The sequence below is a fragment of the Rhinopithecus bieti genome, unplaced genomic scaffold (genome assembly GCF_001698545.2).
Source record: "Rhinopithecus bieti isolate Rb0 unplaced genomic scaffold, ASM169854v2 scaffold_62033, whole genome shotgun sequence".
Taxonomy (NCBI): domain Eukaryota; kingdom Metazoa; phylum Chordata; class Mammalia; order Primates; family Cercopithecidae; genus Rhinopithecus; species Rhinopithecus bieti.
Window position 1 is genome coordinate 400,701 of NW_016823575.1, and position 14,023 is coordinate 414,723.

General features: G+C 40.5%; 1 protein-coding gene across 1 annotated transcript in view; it reads left to right on the forward strand.

The window, feature by feature from the left end:
• Positions 1 to 14,023, forward strand: part of TMEM68 (transmembrane protein 68) — a gene marked incomplete at its 5' end in the record, with an annotated part of 28,072 nt that overhangs the window by 4,779 nt on the left and 9,270 nt on the right. The window contains 2 exons of the mRNA XM_017861647.1: positions 2,876 to 3,043; positions 7,951 to 8,181. Of these exons, the coding sequence (XP_017717136.1) occupies positions 2,876 to 3,043; positions 7,951 to 8,181 (399 nt within the window). The remainder of the gene's footprint in view (positions 1 to 2,875; positions 3,044 to 7,950; positions 8,182 to 14,023) is intronic.

Genomic DNA, 14,023 nt, shown 5'->3' on the forward strand with positions numbered 1-14,023 from the left:
TTTTTTTTTTTTTTTTTTTTTTTTTTTGTAGAGACAGGGATTTCACTGATTTGCCCAGGCTGATCTTGAACTCCTAGCCTCAAGCAATCCTCCTGCCTTGGCCTCCCAAAGAACTGGCATTACAGGCTTAAGCCATCACACCTGGCCTACTTTTCTGTTTTATTGATGAATTATTTTATGACTAATTTTTAAATTTACTGTAGGTCATGTTATCTCAGAGAAGTTGTAACTTATTTGATGGCTTCTGCAAATAAGGATGTTCTCATACTTAACCTCAGTAAACCCATTAAAATTGGAAAATTAACGTTGTTATGTTACTAACATCAAATCTTTAGAGTTCATTGAAGTTTACAGCCTTCCTATTTGACTCTATTTTTTTATAGTTTCCATCTTTCTGCTGAAATTCCTAATCTGATTGCGCATGTATCCACCTTTTCCACTAGATCCTTTAAGTTTATTTATTCATTTTTATTTTTAGAGTCAGGGTCTCACACTGTCACCTGTGAATTTAGCTAAACCCAGCCTGGAGTGCAGTGGCATGATCATAGCTCACTACAGCCTTCACCTTCTGGGCTCAAGCAATCTTCCCGCCTCAGCCTCCCAAGTAACTGAGACTACAGGCACATGCCACCATGCCCAATTAATTTTTTTATGTTTTTGCAGAGATGGGTCTTGCCATGTTGCCCAGGCTGGTCTCTAACTCTTGGGCTCAAAAGTCCTACCACCTCAGTCTCCCAAAGTGTTGGGATTACAGGCTTGAGCCACTGCATTCCCCTTTAACTTATTAATCATAGTTATTTTATAGTTTCCATCTGATAGTTTCAACATTTGGGTGTGTTAATTGTTTTAGCTCTTGACAGTGGGTTTTTTTCTTGCTATTTTACGTCATTTTTTAATCCAATTCTGGCCGTTGTAAAAGAACAATGGGTAAATAGTATTTATGACTGAGAATTGGCTCATAAAAAGTATTTATGACTAAGAATCTGTTAGGCCATTGGTGGTTGGTTGGAGGTGGATTCAATTTACTGAGTGGTTGAACTGGATTTGGCTTTTATTGCTGCGCTGCAGCTACCTTCAATTCAGCACAGACTTCAGACTCCTACTGTTATCTTGTGCATAGTGTAGGGCCTGAAGTAGAGGGATTTTTTGGTTGTTTCTGCTCCACCTTCAGTCCTGTATGCCTTTGCCACAGGAGGAGTCTCTTCATGCCCCTCCTGTGACCCCAGGAAAAGGTCACCTTTGCTTATAACTCCACATGGGGGTACATGGGGACTCCTCACACCCCTTCTTCATGCCCCTGCCCTCATTCCCCCAGGAGCTGAGGTATAGCACTCCTCAGTTTTCAGGTTTAGCTAAAATCTTACTGGGCTCTTTATTCCTGTGGCTTAGGGGTGAGGCTTTCTGTGTTCCCTTCCCTTCTCCTTGTGTTGGGGGTTTTGTCATGGGAACAAGTTTGCTGCCACTGCCTCTGTGGTAGATCTCTGATTTATGTCACTTAAGTACTCTGGGCCCCCCAGAATTTCCTGCCACCCACCCCTACTGCCCAGCGGTAGATATTTTGCTTCTACCCCTTCTCTAGAATAGTGAGCTTTTACCTGACACTGGGCTGGTGAGGGTGGAGGAGTGTGTGGGGAAGGGGAGTGGAACTCTGCCCCTCCCAGCATTACATGCCTTTTGCATATACCCTTTTCTCAGAGGGAGTGAAAGGGTTTCCTGCCCCTTTCCCAGTGTCTGACAGGTTTTGCTTCTATGAGAGAAAATTCCAGGAAGTAAGTGGGGATTTTTGTTCCCTGTACCATTAGCAGGGGCTCTCTTTACTCTCCAGCTTCACCTCTAATCTTTCTTGTGAGCACACACTGAGGTCTGTGGAGAAGTTGGAGAGTGACTACTTGGGGCTTCCAGAGTTTCTACATTCAATACTAGCCCACCCTGGGACTTTAAGTATTTTTTAATGTGTCACTGCTTACCTACTTTTATGGCATCTGCCTCTTCCTCCCATTCTCAGTTTTTATCTTTCCTTAGAGGGGTTTATCACCCTTTGAAGTTCAGTTCTCCTGGTTGCCATATGACCACTGCTCTCTGACATGCTTAAGAAAAAAGATTTGTATTCCAGGCTTTTTCTCATTAGTAGGGTGGGAGTGATGTTCCCTTCTGGCTACAGAGTTTCTCTTATTAATAATACTCTCCTTTTTAAATGTTTTCAACCCCGTCCTCTCACAGTGAAACCTGGCTCCCATTATTCTTGCTATGTTGACTCATTTGATCAGTCCCCCTGGGTGTTACCCATCTCCCATCATTGCTGCCTTCCCCTACAACTCATGGATGCCCTCTCCTTGCTTGTGCCGGGCCACCACTTTATACAGTGCCCTGGCTAGCCGCTGAGGCTGTGATGCCCCACACCAGGCCACCTGTTTTGGGCTCTGGCCCCTCCTGCCAGGCTGCTGCTGGTTGTGGATGCCCCCATTTCATTCAGGCTGTGACCCCCCAAGCTTCCGTGACCCTTGCCTCCTCTCCTCCCCCTCAGCAGCCCCCCCACCCTGTGATAGGCTGTCTTCTGTGTGGTGCCCTCATGACTGCTCTGGCTGACTCCCCACTCCACGCCACCTGTGTTGGTGCCCTCCTTAGTGTCTGGCACCAATACTCCAGGCCACCTCTCCAAACAGGTGTCCGCTTCACTGTAGCCCACCTAATGGCTGTAGGACTGGTTTGTTCAAGAAAGAAAGAGAAGAGGAAAGAGAGGGAAGAAGGGGGAAAGGGGAAGAGAACCAGGAAGACTAGTGGACTTTTGTGAGAAAAGGCTGAGCTACCAACCATCCTTTAGTGTAAACGAATTAATGAATTTATTTTAAGTGTATGCATTTTGTCTTTCGAACAGGTTATGAAGTTCATGGAATGGAAAAAATACCAGAAGATGGACCAGCACTTATAATTTTTTATCATGGAGCTATTCCTATAGATTTTTACTATTTCATGGCCAAAATATTTATACACAAAGGCAGAACTTGCCGAGTAGTAGCTGATCACTTTGTCTTTAAAATTCCAGGTAAACTTTCACTGTAGATAGTAATGTAAAAATGTTTTATTAACAAAACCAAGTTATGTGGTCATCTCTATCTTGAGCTCTCTAATGTCATTTGAAAAGCTTTTGCCTTTTAGGGTGTATGTAACAAACTTGGAGCTCTAATATGGGAATATCTAATCATCCTTTTAGGGAATATATCTAAAATAAAGACATTTTGGCCAAAATGTTAGCTCATTTTTTTATTTTATACATTTTAAAATGTTATTTTTAAGTGAGAATTTACCTTTATGGTATATACAACAACGTTTTTTAAAAAATGTTTTTAAATTTCTTTTAAAAATATATTTTTATATATTAAGGGGATAAGTGCAGTTTCTTAATGCATCTATTGTGTAGTGGTGAAGTCCTGAGCTTCTAGGTATCGCATTAACTACATAGTGAATATCACCCAATTAGTAATTTTTTTCTTTTTAAGCAGTATTTACTTGTTATTTTTCCTAAGTTGTTATCTTGAACTGTAAGCTTTAAAAACAGAAATTGTGATTTTTGCCAATTTATATTTTGATTTAGAGCATGATTTTTCATGTAATGAATTTTTTCATGAAATACTGATTTTTGGAGTTTAAAATTTTGTTATAATTAGAGTTTGATACTCTCAGTTTGATAGCAAATTAAATTAGTTTAAAAAAATAAAAGTCATGATATATTTTGTCTTGGCCGAGCACAAGTGGCTATGCCTGTAATTCCCAGCACTTTGGGGATGAGGTGGGCAGATCACCTGAGGTCAGGAGTTGAAGACAGCCTGGGCCAACATGGTGAAAACCCCGTCTCTACTCAAAATACAAAAATTAGCCCCAGTATGGTGGCTAATAGGCTGCTGTAGCCAGCTACTCGGAAGGCTGAGTCAGGAGAATCACTTGAACCCGGGAGGTGGAGATACAGTAAGTTGACATGTGCCACTGCACTCCAGCCTGTGCAACAGAGTAATACTCCATCCTCAAAAAAAAAAAAAAAAAAACAAAGATGAATTTTTGTCTTCACATAATATTATACTACCTTAAAGAGTAATATAAGGCGGGCGCGTGGCTCAAGCCCTGTAATCCCTAGACTTTGGGAGGCCGAGACCGGGCGGATCAACGAGGTCAGGAGATCCGCGAGACCATCCCTGGCTAACACGGTGAAAACCCCATCCTACTAAAAAATACAGGAAAACTGGCCGGCCGAGGTGGCGGGCGCCTGCAGTCCCAGCTACTTCTGGAGGCTAGGCAGGAGAATGGCGGGAACCCCGGGAGGCGGAGCTTGCAAGTGAGCTGAGATCCGGCCCACTTGCAACTCCAGCCCTGGGTGGCAGAGCGAGACTCCGTCTCAAAAAAAAAAAAAAAAGAGTATATATATCATGTCTCCTTATCATAGGTAACTTGCCTGATAAAATTTATAACAGTAAGATTGAGTACTACATTATTTATATTTACTTATTTAGATATGGGGTCTTACTAATGGTTGCCCAGGCTGTCTGAAATTCCTTTGCCCTCCAAGTGATCCTCCCACTGTGGCCTTCAAAGGTTTGGGATTACAAGTGTGAGCCACTGCACCCAGCCGTGAAATCACATTTTAAAAAAAAATCTGTTTGTAATCCCAGCACTTTGGGGAGGCCAAAGCGGGTGGATCCACAAGTCAGGAAATGGAGAACCACGGTGAACCCCGTCCTCTACTAAAAATAACAAAAAATTAGCCCCGGGCGCGGTGGCGGGCACCTGTAGTCCCAGCTACTCTGGAGGCCTGAGGCCAGGAGAATGGCGTGAACCCGGGAGGTGGAGCTTGCGGTGGAGCCAAGATTGCGCCACCTGCACTCCCAGCCTAGAGTACAGAGCGAGAACTGTCGTCTCAAAAAAAAAAAAAAAAAAAAAAATCTGTTTTATAAAGGTCATGTGTGTGTGTGTGTGTGTATGTGTGTGTGTGTATATATATATATTTTTTTTATTTTGAGACAGAGTCTTGGTCTGTCACCTGGGCTAGAGTGCAGTGGCACAATCTTGGCTCACTGCAACCTCCGCCTCCTGGGTTCAACCAGTTCTCGTGCCTCAGCCTCCCAAGTAGTTGGGATTGCAGGCGCCTGCCACCACACCTGGCTAATTTTTGTATTTTTAGTAGAGAGGGTTTTACCATGTTGTCCAGGTTGGTCTCGAACTCCTGACCCCAGGTAATATACCCGCCTCGGTTTCCCAAAATGCTGGGATTATAGGCATGAGCCGCCATGCCTAGTTGGCCATATGTGTGTGTGTGTATGTGTATGTATGTGTGTATATGTGTGTGTGTGTTTATGTATGTATTTATTTATTTATTTTGCGAAGGAATCTCACTCTTGTTGCCCAGGCTGGAGTGCAATGGTGCAATCTCGGCTCACTGCAACCTCCGCCTCTCGTATTCAAGTGATTCTCCTGCCTCAGCCTCCCAAGTTGCTAGGATTACAGGCTCCCGCCACCATGCCTGGCTAATTTTTGTACTTTTAGTAGAGATGGAGTTTCACCGTGTTGGCCAGGCTGGTCTTGAACTCCTGACCTCAGGTGATTCGCCCACCTTGGCCTCCCTAAAGTACTGAGATTATAGGCATGAGCCACCGTGCCTGGCCACCCTTATATATATATATTTTAAAAAGATTAATTAACCAAATGGTTTAGAGTTTTACAAATATCATTCTTGAGTAAACTCATTGAGATTAAATCTTACTTTCTTTTGTCACTGAATCACCAGAAACAAGCCAAGAGAGTTGATAGTATGTTCTGTGGAATAAAAGCAAAAGCTGACATATCAACCAGACAAACACAACCAAACAATGAATTAAGTAATGATCTACTTCATTGCCTATAACAGCTAATGCTTTGGGTATCCGTGTGTCACTAAAAAACCATTTGTACTTTGTGTATAAGCAGTATTGGCTATGTTTTCTGTAAAAAACTAACATGATCACTGTAGTAGATTTGGAAACCAAAAAACAGAACATCATTATAATTTTACTATCTTAACATAATGTTACCATTTTTTATTTAGTTTATTTTTTTACTTACAGTCGCATAGGCAATTTTGTGGGGTTTTTTTTAAGATTTAATGTTAGCATTAACATTTTACCATGTTTTATAAGAAAAGTTTTAGTGTATGACTAGAACATTTACTTAACTGTTTTCTCTTATGGAGCATTAGGTTGCTTCTATTTTTTTTTTTTTTTCGTTTTAGGAATAATAAAATGAATATTTTTAACATTTGCCTTTTTCAAAACATTACCCTCTTTATGATTTTTTAAATATTTTGATGCTAATTTACCTTAAGTCCTTCTTTGCTTTCTGAAGGAATAAAATCATAATTCTCAGCACAAGAGAGATTTTAGGGTGAGTGCTGTGGCTCACAGCTATAATTCCAGCACGTTGTGAGGCTGAAGTGGAGTATTGCTGGAGCTCAGAAGGTTGAAACCAGCCTGGGCAACATAGCAAGACCTCGTCTCTACTAAAAGTTAAAGAAAAAAAACATCAGTCAGGCATGGTGGCACAGTGCCTGGAGTCCCATCTACTTGGGAGGCTGAGTGAGAGGATCGCTTGAGCCCAGTAGAGCAAGGCTCTAGTGAGCTACTTTTGTGCCTCTGCATTCCAGCCTGGGTGACAGAGCAAGACCCTGTTTCCAAAAAAAAAAAAAGAAATTTTATGTTTTATTATGTATGAATCCTCCCCTGTTCATTCATTCATTATCAGAATGCATCTAGTTGAATCAGTGAACATTTAATATGATGTGGAGTGACAAATTTTTATTTTTACTTTTTTTTGAGAGAGTCTCGCTCTGTTGCCCAGACTGGAGTGCAGTGATTTGATCTTGGCTCACTGCAACCTCTGCCTCCTGGGTTGAAGCCATTCTCTTGCCTCAGCCTCCTGAGTAGTTGGATTACAGGCACGTGCCACCACGCCAGGCTGATTTTTGTATTTTCAGTAGAGACAGGGTTTCACCACGTTGGCCAGGTTGGTCTTGAACTCCTGACTGTAAGTGATCCGCCTGCCTCTGTCTCCCAAAGTGCTGGTATTACAGGCATCAGCCATCGTGTCTGACGAGTCTGCGTAGTTTTTAACATCAAATGCATCCCTATATTTCCCATTCTCAGGGAATAATGTATACTAACATCAGTCCTCAGAAGTTCCAGTATGGGATTTGATTAAAATACTTAATTACAAACAGGATTATTTCTTTCATCCATAAATAGTTGTAATTTGGAAAGCAGTAAAATATTAAGACTTGGAATTAACTGTTCTTGAGTCAAGCACTCTCACTTTATTAAAATCTCTTAATGATGTTTGCTATTATTATTTTAAAAATTTAATTATAGAATTAGCATTATCTAACTTTTAATTTTAAATAGATTTGATCATGGTCTTGCCACTTTTGGCAGAGCTAAGCATAGTTAGATTAACATTCTCCTGAGTGATTCTCTTTTTTATAGGGTTAATGGAAGATTAGATTTCTGATTGCTGATAGGATATCATTTTTGAATCCCATCAGAATCCCATTTCTGGAGTCTCTGCCCTGCCACTTCTTAGATGTGTGACTTTGAGCAAGCTATTATTCTGTAAGCCCAAGTTTTCCCATTTGTAAAGGTTGGGGAAGAATACCTGTTTGTCAAGATTGTTGTGAGTTTTACTTAAGAATTTGAGCCAGGGTAGTAGGTAGTCAGTATGAGATGGTAATCAATGGTAGGTGATAAGTAAGATGCAGCTATTACTTAACCAACAATATCAAGCTTAAGTTAACCTTTTGGGTTTTTGTTGATTTTAAAATGTAAAAGTTATGATTTAAGTATAAATAGTAAACCATGTAGTTTGTGAAGATTTTTGCTTTAGAAGAATCAAACAAGAAATAATTATGTCATATCTTCATACTCATGTTTCTTACAGGCTTTAGTTTATTACTGGATGTGTTTTGTGCTCTACATGGACCAAGAGAAAAATGTGTTGAAATTCTGAGGAGTGGCCACTTGTTAGCTATCTCACCAGGTGGAGTTCGAGAAGCCCTAATTAGTGATGAAACTTACAACATTGTATGGGGTCATCGCAAAGGCTTCGCTCAGGTTGCAATTGATGCAAAAGTGGTAAGTTGTATAAAATTAATTATTAAAGTAAAGCTTAGTCAGATTTAAAATACATGGTTAAGTAATGAGCCAAAGTGTATAAGAACTTAGACACTTTCACTGCAATACTTTAAAAATTAGTACATAGGCCAGGTGCGGTGACTCATGTCTGTAATCTCAGCACTTTGGGAGGCTGAGGCGGGCGGACCACGAGGTCAGGAGTTTGAGACCAGCCTGGCCAACATGGTGAAACCTCGTCTCTACTAAAAATACAAAATTAGCTGGGCATGGTGGTGCATGCCTGTAATCCCAGCTACTCGGGAGGCTGAGGCAGGAGAATTGCTTGAACCTGGGAGGTGGAGGTTGCAGTGAGCTGAGATCGCACCACTGCACTCCAGCCTGGGTGACAGAGCGAGACTCTCTTTCAGAAACAAAAAAACAACAACAAAAAAAACATGACTGGAGAATTTGAATGTCATTTTGTTCTTTTATTTTGGCTTTGGAAAGTATTGCCTAGCCTTTTGGTCTCCATATTGTACTTTAGCCTATGAAACACTTATCTATTACCTATGGAATGTTTCTCCTTTGGTTTCTGTTTAATTTTGATTGTCAGAAAAGAAGTTATGTTTGATAGAGTATTGTTCTTTTCCAGGCCAGTTAAAGACATATTGTCAGTAACTTAGTTTTTTAGTTGTATAGGAAAATGAATTATGGCACATTTTAGCTTAATTAGCCAAGTCTTAAGCACTGACGTAGAAAACAAAAAAACCTAGGCTATATGAAATAGATATACCCCGACACTTCAAAAGGATGCTACGCAGTTATACAAAATTAAAGAATAATACAATGTATCCCACTTAGAAAACAATGATAAAAAGCTAAAATCCTACATCAAAGATAAGCGTAGTTTTCAAGTTTATATTTTCAAAGAATATTGCTTCAAAGTTAAGATAAGATGACAAATAGATTTATAAACCGACATAAATATGCGCATGGGATTCTAATTCCTCTTCTTTAGGTTTAGCATTTTCAAGCACATCATTGCTTGAAGAAGACTGAAGGGATAAATGATGATAGAGAGAAAGAACTCCTTTCTAATCTTGCGAGTTTCCCATAATAATTAAAATAATCTAAATAATTAATTGAGATTTGTATATACAAACTTCAGAAGTTTAAGAAATACCTTTCATAAAGTTTAAATAACAAACAGAATCTTATATTGTTTGATAATATTGTGCCACCCTAAACATCTCATAGCACTTTTAAACTCCTTTATCTTGTACTCTATTCAGTAAGGAGGTGACGCATATAATATCGCAGTGTTGCAGATGAGGAGACCCAGGCAAGAGAGATGGAGGATGAAGGGATCTGCACCCTCGCAAGGCAGCAGCAGAGGCAGAGCACACAGTTCAGAACTCGAGGCAACTGTACTGTTGCCATTCCTGACTACACAATTGCACAGTGAGTCTGTCTGACATCCGAGACTGAGGGGCTTCCCAGATAGCGTGAGGGAAGACCTTTCAGTAATATATATAGTAGACGAGACGAGGTTGTAAGTGGGCACAAGTATGCCGCATGCTGGAAATGCCTTAAAGAGCGCGGTAAAGGCTGGTGAACAAAATTAAGGCTATTGTACAGGATGTCAACGCACATTTAAACGATTGTGACATGAGGAATAAAATTAAGAGGGGAAAAGGGCCTGATGTAAGGCAAGTTCAGGCAAATATTGGTAGAACTATATATGGGTTTATTTGAAAGTGACAGACTTTTCGATAAATCAATCAGCGCCTGATTTTGTGTAATTCTTGAGACTTTGACCTTTTGATACAGAAGCTTTCAGCTAATTTCATGTTAAATAAGTGAGGAGAAAACAGGCCCATTTAATTGTAAATAAAATAGGCAGATATATAACAGAAAATAATATTTGTTTTCAATAAAATTATATTAATCTACTCTCACTTTATCCATAAAAAGGCTTGAGATAGAGATACATAGTTATTATTTATGCCCCATGTTTTGCTGAAGAACGTGAGGCTTAAACATGGTAAAGGTAAACTTGTACAATGGCTACGAGTAGAAATAAACGAAGAAAACATTTTTAGGACAGAGTTAAGACCGTCAGACCCGGCAATAATAGTTTTTTAAATATACATTCTAGCTGGACATGGTCATGCTGTAATCCGCAGGCACTTCGAGGCGCGAAGGGCAGCGAGGATCACTTGAGGCGCAGGAGTTGCGAAGACGCAGCCTGGGCAAGCATGGTGAGCCGCCATCTCTGCTAAGAGTACCTAAAAATTAGCTGGGGCATGGTCTTAGCTACTCAGGATAACGAGGTTGGAGGATGAGCTTGAGCTTGGAGGGCAGAGGTTGCAGTGAGGCCAAGATTGTGATGTGGGCTCAGGCGTGGGGCGAGCAGGCAGGGCTGCTGCCCAAAAAAATATATGAAGTACATAACCTTTCTCTCTCTCTCTGCATCTCCTCTCTGCTTGCCCCCCACTCTTACAGCACATACATATAGGACAGCATTTATACTAAGTAAAGCAATTGATTGACTATGCTTGCTGATGCAATCTCCTTTGTGCTACAAAGTATGCTAAAAGAAGGATGAGGGCTGAGGCGGGCAGATGACTTGGGTCAGGAATCCAGAGCCCAGCCTGGGCCCAACATGGTCAAACTCTGTCTTACGAAAACAAAAGAAAACAAAAAAAAAAAAAAAGAAAAAAAAAAAAAAAAAAAAAAACACAACCACACAAAAAAATTACGTTGGGTGTCGGTGGTGCATGCCTGTAATCCGCAGCTAGCAGGGAAGGGCGGAGGCCAGTAGAACACTTAAAGCCGCAGAGAAGGCAGAGGTTTGGGCAATGAGCCTAGATGCATGCCACTGCAGCGGCCAGCCCTGGACAACAGAGCACCGCTCATCTTAAATGAGAAGGAATCGAATACATTTATATTCGGGAGGATCAAGTTGGGTAGGAGTAATGCTTGGGCTTTAAGGAGAAAGCTTGAGTGCGCCAAGTGTAGAAACACGCATATTCCGCAGAGCTATAGTGGGGCATACTGAGCTGCTAGGGCGTAACGCTTTCTTTACTTTCCACGTGGGCGGCTTAGAAATGTCGCAGCTTCTGAGGAGGAGGCTCTTTAAGGAATGATGATTTCAGCAGAAAAGTCTTTATAAAGTGGCATAGCATGAAAAAAAAAATACCAGGGATGCGGGATGGCATGGCCAGTCAGTAGATATACAACCAGGCATACTGGTTGGAAAGTGGCAAATGGTATATGGCATGAGCTGAAATATTTCTGTTTCTTCTTGGACAGTTTTCGGTTCTCAATTCTAAAGACATTTTATAAGCTAAGTTTAAACATTGGAATTCTCAGCTACGCCTGAATATGTATGTATTTAGTAACTAATGTTTAGTTGTTAACAAAACAAGTAGTAGACTTTCGCGATAATAGAGTCAATAATATGAATTATATACATCATTATATAATAATACATAATAGTGATTATTATTAAGAGGCCAGTGGATGGCTCATGGCCTGTAATGCGCCCACCCCACCCCCCATAACTCCACTTGGAGGCTGAGGCGGAGGATCGCCTGAAGCCAGTTCAGACAACCTGAAGCACACAAGGGCGCCCATCTTCTACAAACAAGGGCAATAAACTATATTTACTTATATGTATAAATAATTCAGTGTATTTTATCTTCTTTATCTTCTTGTGTTTTAGCTTTATGAGTTAACTCTATCAAATTTTAATTTCTTCATTTGACTGCTCTTTTTTATTATTTTTTTTGAGACAGAGTCTTGCTCTGTCACCCAGACTGAAGCACAATGGCGCGATCTCTGCTCACTGCAACCTCCGCCTCCCAGGTTCAAGTGATTCTCCTGCCTCAGCCTCCCGAGTAGCTGGGGTTACAGACACCAGCCACCACGCCTGGCTAATTTTTGTACTTTTAGTAGAGATGGGGTTTCACCATGTTGGCCAGGCTTGTCTCGAACTCTTGACCTCAAGTGATCCACCTGCCTCGGCCTCCCAAAATGCTGGAATTACAGGCGTGAGCCACCATGCCCAGCGCTGACTGCTTTTCTTTACCTAACTTCTCCCCTTTTCCTAACTGATTTTGAGATTGCTGCTGTCTACTTCTGACTTTGTATTCAGAGAGTACAAATTAATTCATTTAGCAGCATTGTCTCTGTTTAATTCCTCCGTCTCACTTTCTTTTAGCACCTAGTGGATTCCAGGCACTGTTCTAGGTGCTATACAGCAGTGAACAAAACAATGTCCCTGCAGTATATTAGGCATCTTCCTTCTGGTGAGAGGAGAGAGATATCAAACGATTGGTTAGTTATATGTGAAGTAGTAGGTTTTATGAAGGCTTTGCCTGTAGTCTCTTTCCTTCAGTCCACTGTATTTTACTGTTTTCCAAAGCTTAGTAGGAATGACTTTTAAGATATCAGCTTATTTAAATATCTCACTCATTAAGCAGGTAATTTGGTATTAGGCATTTACTCATGGTTGACTGTAAGTAATATAATATTCCCCCAACCAAAATTTTATCTATTCTGAAGCATCATTTAATTCAGTATATTATGTATATTTTCAAGTGTTTCAATTTTTTATCTACTTCAGTATTCACAGTGGCATAACCTCTTTACATATCAATACTTCATTATTTTATATGTATTTAAGGTCTTCATTATTAAAAAACATACTGAATCATTGATATTTTTGGAAAATAAAAATCATGAACTTATTAGCAGAAATTCTCTAACATCAAACAATTATGGAGAATTCTTTTTTTTTTTTTTTTTGAGACGGTGTCTCGCTCTATTGCCCATACTAGAGCCCAGTGGTGTAATCGTGGTTCGCTGCAACCTCTGCCTCCTGGTCTTAAACAATCCTCCCACCTCAGCCTCCCAGGTAACTGAGACTACAGGCACATACCACCACACCCGGATAATTTTACATCTTTTTGTAGAGACAGGGTTTTGCCATGTTGCCTAGGCTGGTCTCAAACTTCTGGGCTCAAGTGATCCACCTGCCTTGGTCTCCCAAAGTGCTGGGATTACAGGCACGAGCCACTGCACCCGGCCAAATTCTTTAATATATGTGCTTTTCCTTTTTGTCTATGTGGTTGAGTCTTCTAGTTACTTTTCATTGATGTTGAGTATTTTAGATTTAATAGACTCACAAAAAATTGTACCAATTCCATGACAGCATCTTGCCAAAACTTGTCATTTAAATATACATAAATTTCCCTTTGGAGCCAGGTACAGTGACTCACGCCTATAATCCTAACACTTTGGGAGACTAAGGTAGGAGGATTGCTTGAACCTGGGAGGTTGAGGCTGCAGTGAGTCATGATCACACCACTGCAATCCAGCCTGAGCCACAGAGTGAGACTCTGTCCCCAACTCCCCCTGAAAAATTCCCCTTAGAATCCCTGCTTGCAACTTTTCTCCAGTGAGCATACTATTCAGTAGCCCACTAAAGCCAATTCAGTTTACCACATTCATTTTAAAATTGTAATCTCTATTTTGAGTTTCAAGGTTTTATGTGAAATGTTAGGAAAATTGGTCAATGAAATATATATTACCACTGGAGGGTAGTGTTTCCAATTTCTATTTTTACAAATGATCAAGTTGAATTTAGTTGATAAACCAATCGTGTGCTTTTATTTTAAAAATATTTTGTTTTCGTAATATCAAACAGGCCCTCAAAAGTTTGCATAATCACTTTGTGATCCCCCACACTCCCATGCTAATAAATGTGTATACCTTTTCTCTTTCTCCTATGCCAGTACTAACCAGACCCAACCCTGCTTAGCTTCTGAGATCAGACAAGATTGGGCATTGTAGGGAGACCCCCTGAAACTATTGCTACAGAATAAAAGACGAAA